The sequence below is a fragment of the Chiloscyllium plagiosum genome, unplaced genomic scaffold (assembly GCF_037043375.1).
Source record: "Chiloscyllium plagiosum isolate Xiang-an unplaced genomic scaffold, Cpla_swu_hap1 HiC_scaffold_14, whole genome shotgun sequence".
NCBI classification, from domain to species: Eukaryota; Metazoa; Chordata; class Chondrichthyes; order Orectolobiformes; family Hemiscylliidae; genus Chiloscyllium; species Chiloscyllium plagiosum.
Window position 1 is genome coordinate 46054838 of NW_028270152.1, and position 26800 is coordinate 46081637.

Here is a 26800-nt window from a genome sequence, read left to right on the forward strand (position 1 = left end):
TGGATTATTTGGCTCTAAAGTGTGATATTTCAAATCTTGTTTGATGTTCTTTGGATTTATTTAAAATCTTAACTATACTAGAACTTCAAAGCAATCTGATAAAATGAATTTAAACAAACGGGTCAGGGTTTATGCGCTCATTCCCCTATCTCCAAGTGCATATTATCACCTGGCCTTTGTAGCTGGCAGAGAGACATTTGTGTTCATTGCTGACTTTGAAGAGAGCTGCTCCACAAAGATTTAGTGACATATGTGGCAAGAGAGGTACCTGAAAGTTTTGTTTTAGGTGGCAGTCACACGTGGCAGATTAAGTACTTTAAAGTCAATCAGTGATCATGGACAGTAGGGTGTGACTGCAAGTGAGGCAGATAGGGGGATCCTCAGTTCAGGAACAGAGGAGCCTCAGCTCTTGACCTTGTCCAACAGGTATGAGGTACTTGCTCACTGTGTGGATGAGGAAAAGGGCTGCAGTGACGATGAGCCAGCTGACTGCAACACCAAGGTCATTCAAGAGGCGGAGCAAAACGACAAGTGGTAATTGTAAGAGATTCTATAATTAGGGGGACAGATAGTATCCTTTGCTAGCCAATTCTGAGTCCCACATGGTGTGTTGCCTGCCCAGTGCCAGGGTGCAGGACATCTCTGGCCAGCTTGAAAGGATATTCGAGCGGGATGAGGAAGATCCAGTTGTTGTGGTCCACTTTGGGACAAACAACGTCGGCAAGCTAGGAAAGAGGACCAGTTTGGGGATTATCAAGCATTGGGAATGAAATTAAGGAACAGGTCCTCAAGGGTTATAATCTCCAGATTACGACCCGAGCCACATGCAAATTGGCTTACGGATAAGAAAATTAGGAAAGTAAACATCTTTTGTGTGGAAAAGATGGGTTCCATTTTATGGGGCCTTGGCATCAGTTTTGGAACAGGAGGGATCTGTACTGATGGGACGGTCTCCACATGAACCAATCTGGAACTAGGGTTCTAGTGAAAAGGATAAATAGGGTGGTCACTAGGACTCTAAACGTTGGGGGAAGGGAAGGGGATAATGAGAGGAAGTATGGTGGTAAATAAAAAGGAAAGCAGCAGGTTAGCACTTATGCAGGAGGGTTTAACTACAATGGCAGGCTACGAAAGAAGTAAAAAGGAAGGGTAACTCAGGAGATATTATTATTGGAGATGTTGGAATTCATGAAGAGGATACAAAGACGAGCATAAGGGCACTTTACCTGAATGCTCGTAGTATTCATAACAAGATGGATGAATTAATGACACAAATCATCACCAATGAATATGACTTAGTAGCCAATGTGGAGACATGGTTGCAGGATGGTCACGACTGGGAGCTAAATATCCAGGGGTATCAGACTATTCGGAGGACAGATGGGGAGGTGAGGGAGGTGGTGTAGCTCTGATCTTCAAAGACGACATCAGGGCGGTGATTAGAGATGATGTAGGAGAATAAGGTTGAATCAATTTGGCTGGAAATTAGAAATTCTAAGAAGAAAAAGTCACTGTTATGTGTAGTCTATAGGCCACCAAATAATAATATCACATTCAGACAGATAATAAACAAAGAAATAACTAATGCCACAAAAATGGTACGGAAATTATCATGGGAGATCTTAAACTACATGTCAATTGGTCAAACCAGGTCAGTCAAGGTAGCCTTGAGGAGGAGTTCATTGAATGTATTCACGATAGTTTTCTTGAACAGTATGCAATGGAACCAACGAGGGAGCAAGCTATTCTAGATCTCGCCTGTGTAATGAGACAGGAATAATTAATGGTGGGATAGTTAGGAGCTCTCTTGAAAGGAGTCACATTGTATGATTCAATTGAGAATACAGATGGAAAGTGTGAAGATAAAATCCAACACCAAGGCCCTGTGCTGAAACAAGGGAGACTACAATAGGATGAGGGAGGAGTTGGCTAAAGTAGACTGGAAACAAAGACTTTATGGTGGGACAGACGACCAACAGTGGAGGACTTTCCAAGCAATTTTTCAAAGTGCTCAGCTAAAGTATACTCCAGTAAAAAGGAAGAACTGTAGAAAAAGGGGTCGTCTGCCATGGATGTCTAAGGAAATCAGGGAGGCTATCAAATTGAAAGAGAAGGCATACAAAGTGGCCAAGATCAGTGGGAAACTAGAAGACTGGGAAATTTTCAAAGATCAACAGAAAGACACAAAAAGAGCTGTAAAGAAAAGTAATATAGAATATGAGAAAAAAAACTAGCTCAGAATATAAAGACAGATAGCAAAAGTTTCAATCAATATATAAAACAAAAAAGAGTGGCTAAAGTAAACATTGGTCCTTTAGAGGATGAGAAGGGGGATTTAGTAATGGATATGAGGAAATGGCCGAGACATTGAATAGGTATTTTGTGTCAGTCTTCACAGTGGAACACATGAATAACATACCAGTAATTGACAAACAGATGAAGGTAGGTGAGGATGTGGAACAATCATTATCTTGAAAAAGGTTGGGCAAGCTAATGGAGCTAAAGATAGACAAGTTTCCTGGTCTTGATGGAATGTATCCCAGGGTACTAAAAGAGTTGGCGGGAGAAATAGCGAATGCACTTGTGGCAATTTTCCAAAATTTCCTGGACTGTGGGCAGTTCCAGAAGATTAGAAAGCAGCAATAGTGATGCCACTGTTTTAAAAGGGAGGTAGACAATAGATGGGAAATTATAGATCAGTTACCTTAACTTCTGTAGTGGGGAAAATTATCAAGAAAAATATAGGAAGCCATCTAGATAGAAACTGTCCCATTGAGCAGATGGTTCATGAAGGTTTCAAATCTTTTGGAATTCTATGAAGACATTATGAACACAGTGAAAAACGGGGACGTAGGAGGTGTGGTGAATTAGATTTCCAAAAGGCATTCGACAAGTTGCCGCACAAAAGGCTGCAAGGCATTATGGGCAATGTATTAGCATAGATAGAGGATTGGTTAACCAACAGAAAGCAAAGAGTGGGAATAAGTTAGTGCTAATCTGGTTGGCAATCAGTGACTAGTAGTGTGCCTCAGAGATCAGTGTTGGGAATGCAATTATTTACAATTACATAGATGATTTGGAGTTGGGGACCATGTGTAGTGTGTTAAAATGTGTGGATGACACTAAGATGAGAGGTAGAGCAAAGTGTGCAGAGGACTGTGAAACTTTGCAAAGGGAAATAGTTTAAGTGAGTGGGCAAAGGTCTGGCAGGTGGAGTACTATGTTAATAAATGTGGAGTCATTCATTTCAGTAGGAATAACAGTAAAAAGGACAATTACTTGTATGGTAAAGAAATTGCAGCACGCTGCTGTGCATAGAGACCTGGGTGTTCTTGTGCATGTATCAAAGAAGGTTGGTCTGCAGGTGCAGTAGGTAATTAAGAAGGCAAATGGAATTTTGTCCTTCATTGCTAAAACATTTGAGTTTAAAAGCAAAGAGGTTAAATTGCAGCTGTATAGTGTTCTGGTGAGGCCACACCTGGAGGACTGTGTGTAGTGTTGGTGGCCTTACTTGAGAAAGGATGTACTGGCACTAGAAGAGAGGCAGACGAGGTTCACTAGGTTGATTCCGGAATGAGAGGGTTGACTCGAGAGGAGTGACTGAGTAGACTGGGATGATATTCATTGGAATTTAGAAGAATGAGGGGGTTCTTATCAAAACATATAAAATTATGAAGGGAATAGATAAGATAGAAATCAAGAGGATGTTTCCACTGGCAGGTGAAACTAGGACAAGAGGGCATAGCCTCAAGATTAGGAGGAGCAGATTTCAGAGTGAATTGAGTAGGAATTTCTTCACCCAGACAGTTGCAAATCTATGGAATTCCCTGTCCTGTGGATGTTTTTAAAGCTAGGATAGATAATTTTTTGAACAATAAAGGAATTAAGGATTATGGTGAGAGGGCAAGTAAGTGGAGGTGAGACTATGAAAAGATCAGCCATAATCTTATTGAGTGGCAGAGCAGGCTCAAAGGTCCAGATGGCCTACTCCTGCTCCTAGTTTTTATGTTCTTGTCCAAGGTAAGTTTGAAACTGGTGCCAAGCTGAACATCTGCAGATGTTCAACAGCAGTGATGTCATTAAGTAGGATAGCAGCCAATCACATAGAATTATGCTCACAAACAGGAAATGGGGATGTAAATCCCACTTAATTCTTTCATTTTCAATTTTTAAATTTTACAAATAGCAAAATAGATGATTGGGATATACTTATGTGTTTATGGAAGAATCTAAAATATTCAAGGAAGCTTTAAAATCATACTTAAAGTATATGAAACTTATCATAATGAAGAAATTTTGCATTCAGTAAATGTAAAATTACTCCTTCAGAACTAGTGTGGATTTAAAAAAAATGTTAATCCAATCTTATAAAACTCATTGCCTTTCTCAAGAAGGGTCAGTGTACCCAAAACATTAACTCTGCTTTTTCTCCACAGAAGCTGCTAGACCTGCTGAGTTTCTCCAGCAATTTCTGACTTTGTCATTGCCATTTTATTCAATTCTCTCTTTGTCTTTCTGCTACAATGGAAATAAATGCAGTTCTTCAACTGATTTAACACTATTTTTTTGCAATGAAAGCATAATCTTAGTGAATTCATGCTATGCAGCTTCAATGTCTGTTATGTTTTGATAGTTATTTTAACTTTCAGTGATGATGTCTAAGAAAATCAGGGATTTCCAATAGCTCTAAATCAAATACATCTCCAATATATACAATTGGCTGCTGATGAACTTCAGTGGAAAGTTGAATTGAGCAATATGTATAAGTGAAACAGGATTTGGTATTGTCCATTATGCATCAACATCAAAACTAAAATAATTCCTGCTCTTCTATCATGTGATGCTCAAAACTGCATTTGGTTATCAAATAACATTTCCTGATCTGTAAGGCAATTGGCTCCATGGCAACAGGGGAACTAAATCCAAACAATGACAAGGTAAATTAGAGTAAGCTGAAAAAGGATGAAAAATGTAGCACAAGAGTTCCTAATCCAGTAATATTAAAAACAATTTTGAATTGCTTTCTACTGTATGAATAACAAATCTAGATACATTTATTTATTTTTTATTGATTCACAGAATGTGGGCATGCTTGGCTAGGCCAACATTTATTGCCCATTCCTAATTGCCCTTGAAAGTTAGTTGATATTGGATATCAGTTGCAATAAAATACGTCATCAACATTTCAGTGGTAACTTCAGGTTAAACATTGAGTTTGAGATAGTTAATTTTTCCACAAAATTTTATAATTCATTTTATGAGAATTATTAACATTGGCATCTGTTTCATTGGTAAATCCTGCAGTTAAAAGATCCTATTTGTGAGTTTTTCAAATGTATGAATTAATTTAAATTTTCATTTACCTCAGACCACTCTCCTGTGATCCATATATATTCACAAGGTTGAGTATTGCACTGCTCCACATCTGATGGTCTTTTCTTTGCATCACATTCAAAACTATGGACTTCTTGTGAATTCTGATTGATACAAGTCACTTGGCGATGCCTTGTTCCAGTACCACATGTCTTGCTACACTGTAAAAGAAGCAGACAAAAATAATATTTTATTTGATCATGTTACCATCTTTTAATATCTGATTAGAAATGAGAAATCTTAAGAGTGACCTGATAGCATTATGAAAGACAAGAAACAGAAAACTAACAGCCATAGTCATTAATATATCCAATAGAGAATTCACGAAAAATGCTTCTTTACCCAGAGAATGATGTGATTGTAGAATTTGGTACTGCAAGGAGTGTTTGAGGTCAATAGTACATTAGCAAAGCAAAGAGAAAGAATCAGAAGAAAATGCTGATAGGGTTGGATGAAGATGGGTAGGATGAGGCATTTGTCAGTATAATCAACTATCTGCATGGATTTGTTGGGTCAAATAGTTGGTTTCTATGCTGTAAATACATTACAATTGTCTATAGTACATGAATATTCTAAAAACAATAAGTTGGCCATTTGATTTGTTAAATTATTAGGAAACTACATCATATTTAAGTATTACAAATATGTTCAACTAAATTGTTCATCGATCACTAGGTAAACTTAAGTTTCTACCACTGAAACACTACCAATGAAATGGTTACTCATCACTAGTTAAGCACTGTTAACAAGCTCAAATCACTCTTCATTATTTATTTACATATATGGAATGGGCTACTGACTTTGGCATCAGGCAGCCCTGTATATCTTGGAGGTATGTTAGAGTTGCAATGGGAAGAAAGTTGGCTCTACCTTATTTTGTGGGTCTCTCTCCTGTCGAAAACAGAGGATACACAAAATCCATTATTTCTTTTAGCCTTCAATATTCCATTTCTGGCATATTTGCTCATGCAGATAGCTTATTTCATATTTCTGGATAGTTTCATATATTTGTTAGATCATAGGACATATAGCCAGAAGCAAAATTTAGATTTAAAAAAAATTAATGCTGAATGACTTTGATACAATTGAAGTATGTTTGTAATTGCGTATTTATACCATCACTTAGTCATATCAGCCAATTATTTCCATATTCACTACCCAGCTTTAAGTAGCACTAACTATATTCTAGATGATATTCTAGACTATGTTTTCCAGATGATTACTTTATACTAAACGAAGTATTAATTCAATATCTACATAGCCTGTATTATGATAGTGTAAATACTAATATAATCTGCATTTGCTGATGTAAGCAGTACAATGAGCCAAATGTGGGCATCTTTTAATGCCAGTTTCTTCCTTGTAAAAGAGTTAAAGATGAAGCAGTTCAGGATGCATCTGGTGGTTCTGGTGAATATTCTCATTTGTGTATTCATCATACTGCTCCTACACCACTGGTTCCCTATATGTGTTCAAACACAACTAAAGCAACCAAGAGACCAGTGCATTGTTATGTCCATCTCCAACATTACATTATGGTTCAGCCAACAAAAAAAAATACAGGAATCAATTATTGAGGAGGACAGAATACCTCTTTCTAGTACTACCAGTTGCCAAGCAATTTTGTTTTTCATGAGAAATGCAAACACCCATTTTCCTATTACACACAGTCTTCTAAGACCACCACATAAAGGATGATAAATAATGTTACAGGATAATATATGTATAACTTATGAGAATAAAACTTTACCTTCTGTTAATGCATCACATAATCTTATTTAAAGAGATATTAAATGTACTAATGGTCAATGCTTTAGGAAACAAAGTGCAAAGTGTAAGAATAACACTGAAACAGTTTATGATTTCATTTCATAGAAACTGCTGAAAATTCTGAAAATAAAGAATATAAAGAACACAATATTATAGAGTAACAATATCCAGTCAATTTGAAACGTTATTTGGTACAGAATTGAACTGTATATATTTAATTGCGAAATTGTAAGGTTTATAAAGTAACCCTATTGTATATCTCATAATGTCAGTTCAACAAGACTTCCATTTTCTAACAAAAAGTGAAGTAAGTATGAGCGAAACGCAGGCAAATGGGACTAGTTCAGTTTAAGATACCTGATCTGCATGGATGAGTTGGACCGATGAGTCTGTTTCTGTGCTGTATGACTCTACGACACTAAAATATTTTAAAATGTTCTTGTGATTAATAGGAGTGCTCCTCCAAATTCTACTGTGTATTTAAGAGATACTGGCAGCATCTTCCCTCAATCTCCAGTAATTATTTGAGGCTACCATTGGCTAAGTATGCCATCTTAAATTGAATACCTTAGCATGCAGAAGCTGCAGAGTTTGCACATTATTACCATGAAGTTTATGGCCAAATTCTAGCTTTTCTGGCCCCGCATCACCCTATGACATACAATGGCATTGCCATCTAGGATAAAGCAGCTCACTTGACTGAAACCATATCACAAACATTCATTCCCTCCACAATCGACATACAGTAGCAGCAGTATAGACATCAGAAATTCAACAAGGCTGCTTTGACAGCACCTCCCAAATCCATGATTATTACACCTAGAAGGACATTGGCAATAAATATACAGGAAGTCCTACCACCTGCAAGAACCACTCCAAACTGTTTGCTATTCTGAATTTGAAATATATTGTCATTCCTTCACTGTTGCTAGGTCAGAATCCAAATCCTGAAATCCCCAACACTGTTGTAGGTGTACCTATACCAAATGGACTCCAGCAGTTTAAGAAACCTGCTCACCATCACCTTCTTAAGGTCAAATGGGATGGGCGAAGATGGCCCAGCCAACAAAGTCCACACTTCATCGGTGAATTAAAAGAAAAACTTCTACAGGCATTTACAGCACTAAATTTATTCCATTTGTTGTCCACAGATCATTGAAGGCAGCAGCATTGGTAGATAAGGTGGTGAAGAAGGCATATGGGATACTTGCCTGAGGCATTGAATACAAGACTAAGGAAGTTTTGATGGAAATGTGTGCAACATTAATTAAGACACAGCTGTAGAACCATGTACAATTCAGGTTACAACACTATAGGAAGGTTATGATGATACTGGAGAAGGTACAGAAGAGATTGACTAATGTTGCCTGGACTGTAGCGTTTCAGATTTGAAAAGAGATAAGATAGGCTGGATTTGTTTTCCTTAGAACAGAGAAGGCTGAAATGGAACTTGATTCAGATCTACAAAACTATCAGGGGCATGGATTGAGTAGATAGGAAAAACTTTTTTATCCTTAGTAGATAGTTAAAAACCAGGGCCAAAGATTTAAGATTTGGGGCAGGATGTTTAAAGAGCATATAAGGAAAAAGATTTTCACCCAGAGTGTGCAGATACCTGGAACTCACTGCCTGAAAGTGTGTAGAAGCAAGAACTGTATAACAATTAAAATAGTAGATGACCACGATTTAATTCTTCAGCATTTAATCCTCTGGGCAAAGTGCTAGAAAATGGATTGGGAGTAAACAGATGCTTGATGACTGGCACTGATGTGATGAATCTAGTGACCTCTTTCCACACTGTGTGACTCTATTAAAATCTTTCCAGAAGATTTTCAAGGAATAACATTGCATAGACATCCTAACCAGAGCTACACAAAGTAAAATATCAGAATAATGCTAATAATGCTGATAATGCCAAAATAAACACTAATATCTTTACATTTAGCTCAATACCTTATAATGAGTTTGTTAAATTGCTTAAATATACAATTTTGGAATTTCAAGTCAGTTGCTGTTTGATCTCCAGAGGAAGATTAGGACTCCATGCTAAGTTAGAGTCTGCCTGAAGACACTACCTTCAAGTTGCTGCCTAGAAAGACACCTTTGAGTTTGCCTGCATGAAGGGAAATTATTGTGCCCAGCTCACCAAGGAAACTATCATTGGAGAACAATTTCAGGAAATGTAATTCAATCAACTGACTTTTAATCGTTCTGGATTTTGTAAAACTTGCAATTTCCTCTCGGCTTCTGTCCTCCTTAATTTCCTGAGTGGTTGTGTATATGAATGGAGTAGTACAGCAATTTCCCAACATCTTGAAAGATTTTATTCACAAAAGAATCTTTGATTTTATCTTAAATGTTATTTCTGCAGATTTATTTCAAAAACTGGAATCTAATAAACTGAGTTGGGAAACATTCTTCAGCCTATTTTTGTAAGAGATTAAGGGTGGCACAGTGGCTCAGTTGTTAGCACTGCTGCCTCACAGTGCCAAGGATCTGGATTCAAATCTACCCTCGAGTGATGTGTGGAGTTTGTATATTCTTTCTGTGTCTGCATGGGTTTCCTCCTGGTTTACCCCTGCAGTCCAAAGATGTGTAAGTTAGGTGGACTGGCCATGCTAAATTGCCAGTAGTGTCCAGGGATGTGCAGTTTAGGTGGATTAACCATGGGGATTACAGGGTAGGGGGAGGAGGGTCCAGGTGGGATGATCTTTGGTGGGTTGGTGTGGACTTAATGGGGTGAATGGCCTGCTTCCACACTGTAGGAATTCTATAATTCTACATTTAAGAGAGGGGAGTAACGAAGGCAAATGAGTAAATTAACAATAACACAGTGTCAAGAGAAGAAAAGCAATCATAATTTAAACTTACCCCCTTGTTAATTTTGTCTGTGACACAACCTTAAAAAGACACATTAAGTTTCTGGAATAAACACTGATCAAAATAGGTCTTTGAAACCTTTGGAGCCATGTTGATCAGGATTGCTGTTCTGATTCCATAGCAATCAACACTGATTTCCTGCACTCTGCTTAAATCGAACTGCACCTCCTCCAGAAGTTTCTGAAGTGTTACTTCCTGCAAATCAGGTGGCCCAAATTTGTCTCTTATAGGCTTCTCTATGAAGGCAAAACAATGCTCTGAAGGCCCAAAGACCCAAATTCTATTAATTGTCAGACTTTTGGTTATCGCATTTTGTTTGGCTTTTAGCTCAAATATACTCATAAAGTACCATCCACATTAAGATTTCATTAAGCAAATAATTACATCCACATATAACTCCCAGCTTCTGCAACAAATGAATCAAAATTTGATACACAAAAATGCACAATTTCAGCTCAGGTATTCATTTGGATTAAGATTTTTAAAAAATCATCTGTCACAATAATTATAGATGGTTTTCACTGGACTTCGCAAAAGCATTTTTAGAGTATTTTTGTTTTAGGCTGTGTCACAGACAAAGGGGCAAGGGAATGAATCTAAATTATGACTGCTTTTCCCTCTTAAGACCGAGACAGTGAGGTATAGTTTGATTTACTCATTTTCTTTTCTAGTCCCATCCCTTATTGAGATAGGCTGAAGGGTGTTCTCCAAACTCCAGTTTTATGATTCCAACTTGACCAGAACATCTTTTAATAAGAAAGAAAACAAAAGGAAAAAAATGCAAATCTCACTAAACATATTCTTGAATATTTCTTTAAATTTCTTTGGATTACTGCATACTTTTGTTAGGAAGCTATTTTTAAAATCCTGGAATATAATTGATTAAATTTGATGGCACAGTATTTAGTTTGATCTGTGTTCTGCAAAATGGTAATGAAGCTAGTAGGATAAATCACCAGTGTGTAACTCTTGTTAATGAGCATGCTGTGCTGCTAAACTCTTTATTTTGTACAACTCCGAATGATGAAAGCAACACAGTTCAGAGAAAAGCTGTGTAAAACTAATCCAGAGTAATTGACATGCAGTCAGTAGGGTGCTTAAGGGGCCTACTGCCCTCTTAGTCTGAAGCAGCAAACAGAAGAAAATTGAGCACATTCTATCAGTGAGCACAGTGGCCTCATTTCCTTCTGACTGCAAATGACTATTTATAACAAAAAAAAGGTGATGCAATACTTGTTGGCTTATTCATTCATATTGTGCTCCTCATGGAGTTGCAGCTGTTCAAAATGGATTCATGGAAATAAGCAAGAATCATTGATATGCTCTGTGATGAAAATGTTGTGTAGTATTACCTAGAGTTATATAAAGGAAATTGAGTACTGAATTCCAAGTCATGCCCATCATTAGTCAAGCATGGATGATTTCTCTCATACACAGGATGAAAGATTTAGGGTTTTTTTTCCCAACTATTTGTTCGTGCAGCAAGAGGTGGGGGTGATCCAGGTGTACAGACAATAAGGACCAATTACCTTGCAGAACCAATTATACCACTAGAAGATCTAGTCCTTCTATCACTGGCACATCTTGGCTACAGAATATATAATGTGCACTATACTCATTCATCATGGTTATTTAATCAAGGGTTTCCTCCCCACCAGTTAGAACAAGAAGAATAGAAATATTGTTGGAACAAGTTCCCTTTAAAGTCACACACAATCCTGACTTAGATGTTCCATCAGCATTGGATTGATACCCTAAATTAGATTAGATTACATTACAGTGTGGAAACAGGCCCTTCGGCCCAACAAGTCCACACCGACCCGCCGAAGCGAAACCCACCCATACCCCTACATTTACCCCTTACCTAACACTACGGGCAATTTAGTATGGCCAATTCACCTGGCCCTGCACATCTTTGTGACTGTGGGAGGAAACCAGAGCACCCGGAGGAAACCCACGCAGACACGGGGAGAACGTGCAAACTCCACACAGTCAGTCGCCTGAGGCGGGAATTGAACCCGGGTCTCTGGCGCTGTGAGGCAGCAGTGCTAACCACTGTGCCACCGTGCCGCCCACAAACTCCTTACCTAACACCTTTATGGGAGTCTTGTTATTATTACACAAGCTGTTCCAGAAGGTTCAACAGAGGGCAACAAGTGATGGGCAATACATTTAATCATGCTGGTGTCACTCCCATCTAGAGAACAAATAAAAGAAATAGAGCTGAATTTCAGCAGAAATTGGCTGTGTGTCAATTTTGGCAAGTTTCATGAGCCTTAGCCAGATTTTCATGCTATTTACCAAAACCTGCCTCATTATCCATGCAACATGCCTCCATGTTGCCCTCATCCTATCGTCTCTCTTGCCAGAAGCAGAAGCAGTCGCCACTGCTGGGATCTACTGGTATCCTGGCACTGTTGCCAGTTTTTAAAGTCCAGCCATGTGACTTTCTGCCAGCCAGGATTTTCCTTTCATCATGTGAAGGGGAACCAAAACAAAATCTTGTCAGGGCACAGAGGCGGCTTGGCCAACACTTCATTGCAAACACAAGTACATATTTATGCATATTGCTATTTAAGAACTAAAATACACAGGTTACCGATCGTGAGCATCATCCCATCTTAAAACCGTGTTGTCATTAACTGCCCTCTGTGCAATCAGGGATGGCCAATAAATAGGCTTCTAGACTGTGATGCCTGCACCCCATGAACGAATGAAAAGAAAGAAAATGCAACTGTATGTCGCCTACAACTTCGTCATGCCAAACACTCTGCTGCACACACACACCCATCAATATTGTGACAGTCAATGATTACTCTCCACACACTCCCCCCACCCACCAACATTCCTCTCCACAAAAACTCATGTTCTGCCATGCATTATCATTTGCCCCCTTGTATTGACTCCTCCAACTACCCTACCACAGCAGTAGTCTCTGCCAAACCTCATTGAGTTTTGTGCTAACCCCAAAGACTGACCATGCCCACATCCTGCCTAATTTAGATGGACAGGCTGACTGAACAAGAACAGTCATATTGGACCTGGAACATTAATTCTGTTTCTCTCTCCACAGATGCTGCCTGATCTGCTGATTTTCTCCATCATTTTCTGTGTTTAACATAATGCTGACCGATGACTGACCACATCCTTGACAGATCTGTGCATAGCTCCCTGACTAACATGCCACAATGCCCTGCACTGGGCCTGTAAGACTGACTATGGCCTACTCTCCAGAGTGTAGTGGTACAGATCCCTGATACTGACTACCCCAAATAGCTGACTGACAATGTACAAGCCCCTAGACTGATAACAGATGATGCCCTTGACTTACTGTGCAATGCAGTTTAAGTTAATGATAAGACAATAGAATCTACACAAAAGAAAATTGAGAGATTAAAAAATATGATTTAAAAATTAGCTAGCATGGCATCCAAAAATCATGCTGAATGAACCTGATTGAATTCGCTGAAGAGGTAATAGAAAGAGTTAACATGTTTAACGTAGTAAGTATCTTATGTTTGGATTTTCAAAAGGCATTTGATAAAGTACGACACAGTAGGCTCATTATGAAATTTAGTCAAGGGCAAAATAGGTAAATGAATAGTGATTTGGATGAAGAGTGCAAAGCAGAATGTTTGGGTAATGGATTGTAATTCAGTTTGGAGGAAAGTAGAAAGACATATTTCACAAGGATTAGTGCTCTGGATGTAGTAACCCAAATTTACAAATAATGCCAAATTGTAACTTGAAAGAATGTGATATAATCCAAGAAGACATTGGGAGACTTGTAGACTTAGCAGTTAAGTGGCAAAGAAATAACATTGCTGAATGTGAGGTGGTGGACTTTGGAAGGAAAAATGCAAATATTAACTCGGGTTTTAGATAACAAGAAATTTAATGTGGTAGAAGATTTACATATGAACAAAACATAATTAAAGAAGGCTGATATGTCAACAAGGCAATTAACAAAAGCTTACGTGTATTTCCAGTGGAATACAATTCAGAACATAAAAATTATATTAATGTTATTTAGTCCTTGATCATGGCTGCACCATAGTGTACTGTGTGCAGTTTTACTCTCCATTCTATAAAAAGGACTAGAAGTATGGAGCAAGAAAAAGAAAGTTTGGGACAATCCAAACTTACTGGAAATAATTACAAGATAGCTCTCAATACATTCAAAGTGGAAATTAGGAAATATTTCTTTACTTGAAGACTAGACTGAGAAACCATCGCCCATTGCAATTTTGTGATTATGTAGGCTAGAGGCAAGGGCGAGAAAATGTATATATTCCACTTTAACTCATTTTTAACAACTGAAAGAAAATTGTTAAGGCCACGTCAATGACTTACCTTGCATTAAAGAAGATTATTCCTGGATATGATTGTGGGAAAAAATTACATAAACTATTATTCTTTTAGTGAGAAGAGTTTCTATACATTTAAATTAATTATCAAGCTGTCTAATCATTAATATATATTGCAATAACTGCTTTGAATAGCATTTGTATTTTCCTAAACAAAATGCATGGAAGTCTTAAGAATTATATAAATGCAACTCAAGATGATAAATCTAAACTTAATTCCTTAATCTCACAATACCAAAAAAAAGAAGAAATTAGAAAATGCATTTAATATTGTAAATTTAAAGAGTAAAAATCAAATTGGAATGGAAAACAATAATTTGAAGTTTTATTTTTTTTTAATATTCTGATTTTTGGGAGCATGATCAAAAAAGTTCAATACCATGCATATACAGCAATATTATGGCCAAGAACCAAATACTTTATTAAAAAGTAGGTTTACCAGATGGTCTTAAAGTCTAGATGAGAGTTTTAGCAGCCGATGAACTGAGGCATGAATAGAGTTACATGATGTTACAGAGGTGCAAGTATATGGTCTTGGTGATGATGAGAACATGCGGACAGAAGCTCGTCAAAATGTCAAAAATGACATGAAATTGTAAATAATCTAATAATAATTCACAATCAGATAGGGTCCAAGGAGAGGAATGGAGTTGGTGGCTGTAATAACCTCTTTAAGGCCCACGGGAAATCACTAATTAATCTCCTATTGAGCTGGTAAATGTAAGTCCCCTTTGTAACTGGCAATGGCCTGCCTAGCTGAAACTCATCACCTGAGTTCTGTTTCTAAAAAAAAAGAGCAGATCCAGCCCCTTTCACTCAATCTAACCACTATACAGCATGTGGGGATGTCGTCCAAAAAACCTGACAGACTCCCTATGGGTTCTGATGGGTGGGCTGGGATCCTCATCATTAGAGACTCTGGTCCACAAAGGTCTTCCCAGCAGCAATGGCCCCCAGTGGGAGCAAAGGTCGTCCTAATGAAACTAATGTTCCCTCCCCTCTCTTGCCAGGAGCTGCCTGATTGGCCCCAGTGAGTCAAACCAATTGACCTGCACTGCAGAGCCATCTCAAGGGTCTGCTATATTCTCATCAGTGGTCATTGGTCCTGGAGGGACTGCAGGCCAGTGGCCCTTCTTAAACCTGAGATCTCTAACACGGAAGTTTCAAGAGAAGGACAATGAATTACACTGAGGTTCTGAAAACAATCATGGCAAGGGAGCCTCCATTCTTCTGACAGTCAACAGGTTAATCCCTCTACCATTAAATTCAATACATGGAACTTAACATGTTTTTACAAACATACATCTTTTGCTTTCTATATAGGAAAAGTGTAATTTATTACATGATGTCTAAAACAAAAGAATATTGATCCCATAAATGTCATTCTAATATGTAGAGATGTTCCTTTACATGCAAGTAATTGCTGTCACTTAGATAAAATATATGAACTATGAATAGTATAAATAATGTTATATTTTTGTTCAAAATATAAGAGGTGGGATACATTAGAATGACATACCTTTCTAACTTTTATGGAAATAATTTTCTTACAATCTTTTGCTTTTAATTGTTAAAAACAAGAGGTTCATCAGTTGTTGGTTGTTCCTAAAGAGACTCTAAGTATGGTGAAATTAAAAACAGACTGAGAATCACATTACATGTCAGGCTATTCTGACCTTAGTGCCATTTCTAAAATTTTTAAAACACAGTTCTATACATCATTTCATTACAGATTAAGCATGAATCTGCTGGAAATTTCTTATGCTACAATTCAACGCAAGCCTTGTGCTCTTTCCATTTTCCTAAAACATTGGCTTTATATAAAATGAACATTATGTGATTTTTTTAACTTATTCATTTTATAGTTAATAATATGGATGTCACTTTTTTCAAGTAAGTGGGACAGAAACACAACAATTCCACTAAGAATGTTGTCATGCGCATATTTCACATCTGCAATAGTTTAATATACATTTCCAGCAAAAAAGAGAGTAATTTGTGACCATGGTTGTTTTTAAGACTTTCCTTGGAAATATGCCTGTGAAATGTTGCAAATGTTCAGAGCATGGATGAATTTGCTTTCAGTCTGGAATACTTTAACAAAGCAATGTGACACATTGAGCACAGCCTGCCATAATGGGCTGTTTAATTGATTCCAGATGCTGGGAGTGAAAAGAGACTGAGGGGAGAGAATGGGGGAGATAAAAGCTCATTTAAAAATGAAGATAAAAATCAACTTGTAAACATACAATGGGCTTTACATTATGACCTACCTTGAGTTGAATTGCTATTTCTTATGTAAGTGTCAAAAATGATAAATATATGTCATATTCTCAAACACCCTCACTACTAGGATCTACTTATTTAAGATTTTTCATCACTGCCCAACATTCATGTTTGTAAGTTGTACAGTTTGAAATGTTGAAAGCAAATCTGTTTTATAAATAGACAAACATGAATAATCTAACGTTTTATGTTAGAATTATCATGCTATTGTAAAATTGTAATGTTGACAATTATAACTGAAAAATATGTAAATCTTTGTTCCTTCAGTGAAATAACATTTAAAGTAATATAACGTTTCACTTATCCCTAATTCCTATGTGGCAGAAGTTTTCTTTTCTCTAACTTTTAAGTTCCTTGGCCATATGTCAAACATCCTTTTAACCACATGAAGCCAGCCATCTGATCCTAGTTTACAAATCACACCTCAAGTACAACGGTTGCATGCCAGGAAGAGTGCCTTTCTCTTGTTTATTCTGAATAGTTCTTTTGCTGTCTACTGCAGCTGTTGTACTTACTTTTTCCCATTCTTCTACATGCCAGCTATAATGCGAACATTCTCCAGTTTGACAGTGCTGAACTGAAACAGGTTTTGTAGATTGACTACAGTGAGAATCTTCAATGCTTTGGTTTGCGATCTGGCAGAAGACTTCTCGTTGTTGAATTCCACTTCCACATAAAGCTGAGCACTGCCGAATTTGCAAAGGTAAGTGTCAATATGAAGCCTATATTTCTGTAGTGCACATGTAATTTAAACCTTGATTAATAAATCGTCTGAATTATGCATCTGTTCACACAAATACTGATTTTTAACTATTAATATAGCATAACCAGTCAACTGAAGCACATCATATTACTATTCTCACTAACACAATAGAATGTAACAAGTGACTGGAAGACAGAACTAATCTGATAAAATTCCAAGCACTATTTATAAATATAAATAAAATTATGAAAATGCCTAACAATAATTTATAATACATTATATCTTAAGATAAGAATGTCTAAGTGACAATATCATTCTCAAGTTACACACAAATATTTAATGTAGCATTATCCATGTGCATTTATTAAATATATTTCTAAATGCAGAACTCTAAGTATGGTCCGAACAGTGTACGACACAGCCTTTTGCCCTTTTTCAGAACTATTGGCTTTTGGGCAATGAGTAAAACTTCATTTGTTAAAGTCCAAAAAGTAAACTTCTGTGATGTTAACCATGTACTTCAAAATAAGTTAAATTAACAAACACTAGAATAACTTACATCAATTGTTTAAAAGCACTTACTTAAATTACATCAGCAACTTGCAATCACTGCTGTAATTTATATCAGTCAGGAATCTGGGAACTCTGCCCAGTATATGGGGGAGGGTAATAATACTTTTTGGTCTTTTCTCCGTGGCAATGAAAAGACCTCAAAAGTAAGAATCTGTTGAGCCACACAAAACATATATAGTGTACAACTTTTTCTGAACAATTAAAACTTTTTCAAGTTATTCCAAGTGTTGCAAGTAGAACACTTTTTCTTTCCAATTTGCTTTAACTTTAAGAGATGCTCTGCCGACTTTACTTATCAAAGTCCTAATGACATTGTGAATTTAACAACAGATTACATTTAGCAATAGTTCTACTTTGAAACTGTAGGAACTGCACATTGGAAAGTATTGCACTTATCTATGTCAAAATTGTAAGTAACATGGATGTTTAAATAGAATATTTTAGAAATGTAAATAGGAAATTGTACTGATTTGTTCCAAAATTTATTTAAAAAAGAAGTCATGTAACTCCAAAGTCATTCTTGTTTTCTAGCTGTGCACATGTCATGCTGTATTCCTTTTTTTCTCAAAAAATGGGTGAAATACATATGCTCCATTGTCATTTGCAATATGCTTTAAAAAAGAAATGAGAATATTGGAATATGCATTTCCCGAGAATACACTTTCAATAGCATGGAAATAAAAACACCAATGACTTTGAAACTCCATCAGGAGCTAGTTTCCATGTTGAAACATTTACTGATTCAGCTCTGGAGCTTCGAATAATGGGAGAAATAGATTGTGACATTTTTAAAAAATGTCAGTTTATTAGTGTGACCTGAAATGAACCCAAATCCATGCAATTCATTTTGTTTGTAGGTAACATTAAGAAATATGGAAAAAAAAGTAAATGGAGATGTGCTACAATTTAGCCATGAGATCTCTGAATGGCAGAACAGCCTTGAAACACTGATCTTTTCCTTGTTTCTTTCATGGGATGTGGGCTTCACTAGTTAGACCAGAATTTATTGCCCATCTGCAATTGCCTTTGGAAGAGATGGTGGTGAGCTGCCTTCTACAACTGTTGGTGTTCACATGTTGTAGGTACACCCACATTGCTATTCGTAAGGGAGTTCCAGACGTTTGAGCTAGCAACCATGAAAAAAATAGCAATACCGTTCCAATTCAGGATGGTGAATGGTTTGGAGGAATGCATACATATGATTGTGTTCTCATACAGCCACTGTCCTGTCCTTCCAGGCAATGGAGGTCGCAGGTTTGGAAAGTGCTGCTGAAGAACCTTGGTGAATTGTTGTAGTGGATCTTGTAGATGGTGGAGGGAGTGAATGTCGAAGGTTTAGGATCCAGGATCCTTTGTCCTGGATGGTGTCAAGGCTCTTGAGTGTTATTGCAGCTGCACTCATGCAGGCAAGTGCAGACACAGTATTCCATCATATGCCTGACTTGTGCCTTGTAGATGGTGGACAGGCTTTGGGAAATCAGGAGGTGAGTTAGTATTCACAGAATTCCCAGCCTATGACCTGTTCTTTGGAACCATCATATGAATGCTATATTCTAATTCTTGTGTTTCATTAAACTAGGAGACACTTATACATGAAGAGACATATAAATGTATACTTTTCTTTGAGGGTGCCAATGCTCTACAAAGATAATACTAGTGTATGTTCAAGTACCACAGTGAATAGTGTTACATTTGAAAGAGATGTTAATATGTAATGGTAAATTGTTCATGTCAGTGGAAAGAGGCATCACACATTAGCAACACATAGCTAAACCTCCTGGTCACTGCCTGTAATGTTTTGATATTGTACTTTGTTCCATTTCAATTTATGAATTTAGGCAGAAACATGAAGGTGAAATATTTCAGTTTGTTGGCTGTCACAAAAACTATACCATGAAAAGTGCAAAGTTTGAAGTACACGATTTCAAGAGAAGTGAAACAGGAAATAAATAAGTTAACTAAACAATGCAAGAGTACATTGGTAGCCTATATTAATCACTGAACAAATAAATTTACCAGAAAGCTGATTTTAAAAACTCAAAGCTTACTTAGGCCGTAACATATTGTACAGGAAATATTACAATAGATCTGTGAAAATACAAAATGCCCATAATTTCTCGAATCACCTAAAGAAATTATATCAACATTTACTAGTTACTACCCATTCTTGCCAGAGTGAACTTCGGGCAAAACCTCCTGCAGTGTTTATTTGCTTGTGTTGAGACTTAGAAACCAGCATAAATCAACTGCAAATGTTGCACCATTTATTAGGGTAATGACAAATGGGTGGATATGTTCTGTTATGGGCATCTCAAATACAGTGCTTTTGCTTTTAATTCTTCCTCTACTATAATAAGAGCAACATTATAGATCAAAGTAATTAATAATGATTTATTTATTTTGATTTGTTTCGAGCAGCTTGGAATACAGAAGTACTGACATTTTGTTAAACTTGAGCAAGACCCTGGTCAAATCATACTTTGTATTATGTTCAGTTTTGCAAACACGATAATGAACATGGTATCATTAAAGCAACTGTTATGGCTGTGTAACATTAAAAGAAGAGAAGAAATGGAGGCAATGACCTGATAAGGGTATTTAAAGTTGTCAATAGATTGGACATGGAAGATGTGGAGAGATTTCTGTGAGATGTTATGGGACCAGGTAGGGATGGAGATGGGAAACAAAATGAAAAGCATGAAGTTGGTAGAATTATGGGACTGGTGATGTATGGGTGAAGGTGGCAGAGAGCCTGGCCACCCTTAGGCTAACTGAAGCACTCACTGGCAAATTATGGATGATTTATGGGCCACTTCCCACTACTGCTGGTACCTGGGCACATTGGATGTAGTGACCACCAGGTGTAACTTCGTGGCCTACTTGCAGGCTCAGTGATAGGGAAGACAGTGGTGTGTTCACGCATGATGCGGTCCACAGGGGCAAAGTTCCAGTGGTAAGCCCACACTCCCCTGACCCTGAATCCCCAGTAATGACCGATGCCCTCACTATTGCAGTACAAATGGGTACAATTTCCATAAATTCTAGTTACAACTTTATCAGGTGACCTCAGATCATGCTATATTTAATCTTAGGGTATATATGTATACTGACCTCTTACTTGTGTAAATCAAGGCACTCTACCTTAGTTTTAGTATGGGAGATGGCATTATCATAAAACTAGCACAAATCAGCATCTGACAAATGTTCTGAAAAAAGGTAGGTGCAACACTGTTCCCATGCTACAGATGATATTTTCCAGGAAATCCCTGGCTAATGAAGCACGTGGAAGTTCAGAATGAACAATATCTGGTGATATTCTCAACACTGTGTTAATAACATCTAAAATGATGCCAGCAAAACTCTAAGTGAATACTTTCACATGCTCATTGTGATTGTAAAGGAAATTGTTTTTATTTAATAAATATAAAAACACATTCATCATACTAGCCTTGATATTATAAGGGCCTGCATGATAGGGGAGAGTGGATCATGGATAAAAATTAATAAATCAGGGAATATGTCCTCTTTATCCTCCACCCTCATTTTGGTGAATTGTGTGGCATGCATAGGTCCTGTTTTGGACAATCAGAAAACTTTGGTGTAATATTTAATTGGAACTGCAGCATCCATTCAGAAGCCTGATTTAAGTTTTACAGTTGTCAGCCAGTTCAGGAAATCCAGCTTAGCAATGGATACCAAAGATGAGCAGTTCAGATGAATTGGCCATGCTGAATTGCCTGTGGTGTTAGGTGTATTAATAAATGTAGGATGGGGGAGTGGGTCTGGGAGGGTTGCTCTTTGGAGGGTCAGTGTGGACTTGTTGGGCCAAAGGGCCTGTTTCCATACTGTAGGGAATCTAATCTAATCTAATCACCACTGGCTGCAGCAGATTCATGCATTCTAAGGATGTGGACCACAAAGAGGTGCAGTGCTTTCCCTGGTCTTTCCTTTGCATGTGTGTGAAAGTTAGTCCTAATTTTATTGCACATTTTTCAAATGTTCTTTGCTTTGATATTTGTGGGAAGGGAAGAGGGTCAACTCTGAATGAATGTGGGACCTAAAGAGTGATAAAGGCAGAGATAAACAGTAATATTCTTCAACATGTAAAACAAATTTACTTGTAGCTTATGCCTTAGGCTGCAATGGCTGCTGAAGAATTCAGAGCAATGGTAGCCTGATTCCTGATTTGAATTAACTAGTTTCCAACAGGAGCTAAAACAAGTAATTGCCATGGTATTTACACATGTAAGGGACCTAATGGTCCTAATGCACATATGAATCCTTTGCATATTTTTTATCATGTTCAAAATTTGGCAATTTCATAAATTATTTGTAATTAGATGGCAAAGATTTATTACGTTATAGCCTTTTCCATGAGGTAATATTGAATATCATTTTACATTATATGCAAACAGCATGTCATTGTGGAGCATGTTCTAGCTCAGTTTCAATTTAAAGTATGGAAGTTAAACAGATATTTAACAATTTCTGGCTAATGCAACTCAAACTGTTTCCAATTTTGTGAGTTTCCTTGAACCACCCACACCATGTCATCATGTGGCTACTTAAGGCATATCTGGTCATTAATCTCCTTCCTGTGCTTTATAGTTGGAAATAAGTATTTCTGAGACCAAGCCACAAACAAATTGTCTCTAAATGTACTGTGATGCTTCCATGTTGATTCAGTTTTAGTATTTTGTGCAATACTGCAAAATATGTATAAACTTAAATCCTGTATCTCTTATTTATTTGTGATGAACCAGTCATGATATTTCCTGTTAGAGACCAAGGATCTCTTCAAATGAACTTGGTATGGTGGTCTATAGGTTTGACCAGGCACTATCAGCATCAGCGCCCTGTGGCTAGAGATTGAGAGATTGGCAGTTAGGTTCTGACTGAGAAGGGTCACTTAGTGGAATCTTTGAAGTCTTTGAAAATAATTTACTTGAAACATTACTTGTGCTGTTTCTGCTATTTTCATGCTAAAGTGTTGGAGATGGTAAACTACATACGTTGGTGCTAAATCCAGCAATCAGCAGTTCCTGTCATGAGATAGGTGACATGGACATCCCTGTGGTCTCTGGCTTGAATGACAATGAAGTCTAGCAAATACCAGTGATGGGACCATGAATTGTGCATTGAGATTCTGCCTTTGAGCAAAGTGTTGATTATAACAATACCAGGTTCTGGACATTTGGATAGAAGGAGGACTCTGTTGGGAGGCCCTGCCAGAAAAAAAACTCATTAAAACACCTGACTATATCCATATGAAGGCTTATGGGGTATTCTGTACCAATTCTATAATAATATACAAGCTGTGAAGACTGTGGAGTCAAGGTGAATATTTACAGTTCCCTGTGCAGTTTAGGCATCAGGCAAAACTAAAGATCAAATTAATCCAAGATAATGTTCTGGAATTTCAAAAATTATCTGCTATGTCATGTGCATTGCCAGTAAAAAGGATGCATCAACAGATAACTTTAAGTATAGTAATCCAATATTCTAATGGAGGTACATTATCAATACTGGAATTCATCTTAGAAATACGCTTCAATTTGGGATTCCACAATTAGTGGATAACGTGCAAAGCAAATGGAATTCTGGGTTTTCTGAAGATGATCTCTGTTATTGCAACAAAAATTTCAGGATTATACCTTTCCAAATATTTATTTATCCAATCCTCTGTGAGATCCTTATGTAACAAAAAATGTAATGAAGATTGAAGAGAACCAAAGATGTACTGAGTGGTTCTGAATGAATCAGAATGGGAAACATACCATTGTCATTCCTTGATTGAACATTTGAATGGTAATCACTACAGCAAAAGTGGAATAACTTTACTGACCATGTTTTAGAAAATGTGGATTGGACTGATAGGAATTGATAGAAACAAGTACTTGGTTCCCTCTAGCAATGACACCAGACAAAATAGTCATCCGCGCAAACTACAATGATCATTATTTTTCAAGAGAATGTATCAAGGTTGTCCAAGTCTTTTTGGTCAAGTCAAGATTGTCCAAGGGGAATCTCATGAATGAAGAAGCTGCCAAAAAAAGGAAATAGTTACATCCCTACCACTTTGAAATCTTTGACATGAGCAACATGTTTTGTCCAGAAGAGTTAGCGTTGAGTGATTGCATCTGTATTCTGAATAAATTGACTTGGATGGGGAGGCAGCTTTGGCAGTGAGTATTATTTTTCATTGGTCCTGCAATTTTTGCAATTCCAGAAGATTATATTGCAGTAAAAAAGAGTTTTGAGTTTTAGATTATATCCATTTAAGAGATTTCTTTATAAGGCTTACCATTCCAGCAGATCATGCCTGGTTTAGCTAGCAGTATAAATGTTGGTAGAATACAAATGTTACTCTGTGATAAAACACAACTAAAGCAGAGGTAGAAACTGTATCTTTGCACTATTCACTTCTCCATTTTCCTCTCTGTACAACTACATTGCGCCTCCAGCAAATAAACCATAGGCATGGGATATAGAAGAGATGGGAAACTTCTGTCCTCTTCAACCAAATGAAAACTACTTCAAATTGAATCATGAGCATCTATATACAGATGACATGTTCAGAAACTGAGCTCCAAATCATAGTTGACTCATTCCCTGAAGCATCTGTAAAATGGATCTTTCACTACACACATAGAAAAATAAATTCCTCTTTGAACTTGTTCTGACATCACAACACCAGGCTCTTTGATTTAGATCAGTGTTGCGATCCTGGAGGATACGAGCCAATTTGGAGACCCCCCCATAAAGGCAGACATATGAGACAAAACGTATCATCATTTCCACTGAGCCAACTCAGCCTTAGGCATTCTGAGGAAAAGAGTATGTGAGAACCAGATTTTAATTAGAAACAGTGGTCCTCAAGTCCTATGCTTCAGAGACTTAAATAACTGACAGAATGCACTTTAATGCACTGGAAAATTATTACCAGTGGTACTTCACAAATTTCTGCAAGTAAAATGGCAAGAAAGGTGGTCCAATTGCACGTTCTTCATCCAAACTAACTTGTCCAGTGTTGAAGTGCTGATCACTCAAAATCAGTTCAACTGGGTAGCACATGTTGTCCATTTGTCTGACATGAGAATTCCAAAGCAACATTTCTACTTTGAACTTGGTTGCAGTAGGAGATTCCCAGAAGAACAGTGGAAATGCTTTAGGGATGACTTACAAATATTGCTGAAAGGGTGAAAACTTTCCCACTGACCCATAAGAGTTATAGCTTGTGAATGACCAAACTCATTGAGGAGGGTTTGTGAATGTACAGAGGTGAATGATTGGATTAGATTCCCTACAGTATAGCCTAACAAGTCCACACCAACCCTCTGAAGAGTAACCCACCTAGACAGACCCATTCCGCTACCCTATATTTATCCCTGACTAATGCACCTAACACCATGAACAAATTTAGCATGGCCAATTTACCTGACCTGTACATCTTTGGATTGTGGGAAGAAACCAGTGCACCCTGAGGAAACCCAAGTAGATACAGGGAAACCATGCAAACTCCACACAGACAGTTGCCTGAGGTGGGAATTGAACCTGGGTCCCTGGCACTGTGAAGCAGCGGTGCTAACCACTGAGCCACCATGCCACCGAAAATGAGAGGTTTTGGAGGAAGCACTCAAACCTCCAAATAACCTGCCACCTAACCCTGCAAGCAACACTTGCCTTGTAATGTCAAAGAGTTTACAGATCAAACACCACTGATTAATTATCAATTTGTAATGGAAGCAAATCATCCTCAAACCGGAGGGGCTGTTTAAGAAGATGGACATATAAAATGTTACACTGAAGAGTGAATACAAATGTAAACACTTTCTTTTACTTTGGCAGATTGCCTATCATCACAAATAATCTTTGAATCTTAGCAGAAGGCTGAACACCTTCTCCATGGCAGCTATCAATAACGACTGATTCATAAACAACATTATTCAAGTGAAATGAGCTTGTCAGTGGCACTTTCCCACTTGGTGAAGAATAAATAAAGTTGTGCTAGTAAGAGGCAGGGAGAAAACTGAAGTTCAAACCAAGAGAAAAGTAAGGTATTTCCTATAATGCCATATTTAAAAATGCCAAAATATGAGTCACACGGAATTAACTAAAGGTGAGTAGTGGATTACAGGACCGCAGTTGTGAAATGGTAAATGGTAAAATGTCTGTTCCACTTAGTGTCAAAGTTAGTACTTTATGTTTGAATACATTTGCTCTCATATCATTGAGGTCTATCATGGCACGCGCTTGCCAATTACCTTAAATTTACCAAATAAAAAAATGAAAGAATTGTGGATGCTGTAAATCAGAAACAAAAACACAAATTGCTGGAAAAGCGCAGCAGGTCTGGCAGCATCTGAGAAGAGAAATTAGAGTTAAGGTTTCTGGTCTGGTGACCCTTAAATTTACCTTCTACTTATCATTGTTTCAGTGACCACCTTAGACGATAAGGTAGTATACAACATATGGCAGCAAAGATCCCTTGCAAATCTGAAGTTAATGGGACATAACATAGGTAAAATATTCCAGCTTTTGGAATGATAGTTGAAATTCATAACCTGGAACATTACTGTAGCATCTCAGGCAAGTATCCAAGCCTCAAACACCTTTAGTTGCTTCATTAACATCCTACTGACTGACATATGGCCAGAGGTAGGACGTTCATTGTCATTTCCAGTGATCAACTCCATTCACAACTTTTTTGTAATAAGTTAGATGCCAGATCATAGCTGAAAGCAACTAGGCTTGGGCTGATAAGTGTTCGGTGAAATTTACTTCATACAATGGCAACTTACTGATTATCTCCAACAAGAAAAAGTTCAACCATTGTTCATTGATAACC

At 37.4% G+C, this 26800-nt stretch overlaps 1 protein-coding gene and 1 long non-coding RNA gene across 10 annotated transcripts in view; one reads left to right on the forward strand and one right to left on the reverse strand.

Annotated features, from left to right (window-relative positions):
• adamts9 (ADAM metallopeptidase with thrombospondin type 1 motif, 9) overlaps window positions 1–26800 on the reverse strand; it is a 258667-nt gene that overhangs the window by 36119 nt on the left and 195748 nt on the right. For 5 of the 7 annotated variants that reach the window (XR_015759408.1, XM_087994412.1, XM_087994415.1 and 2 more), the window contains 2 exons: window positions 17192–17362; window positions 5364–5534 (listed from right to left, as the gene is read on the reverse strand). Coding sequence is in view for 6 of the 7 variants with exons in the window: in XM_087994412.1 (XP_087850538.1) it covers window positions 5364–5534; window positions 17192–17362 (342 nt within the window). In the remaining variant the exon portion in view is untranslated. Of the gene's footprint in view, window positions 1–1292; window positions 1495–5363; window positions 5535–17191; window positions 17363–26800 lie in introns of those variants that run through there. The other 2 variants (XM_087994416.1, XM_087994414.1) reach the window with 2 other exon arrangements.
• The window catches only part of LOC122559061 (uncharacterized), a 69205-nt gene continuing 59647 nt past the window's right edge, over window positions 17243–26800 (forward strand). For all 3 annotated transcript variants that reach the window (XR_015759410.1, XR_006314322.2, XR_015759409.1), the window contains exon 1: window positions 17243–17379. This is a non-coding gene — a long non-coding RNA (uncharacterized LOC122559061). The remainder of the gene's footprint in view (window positions 17380–26800) is intronic.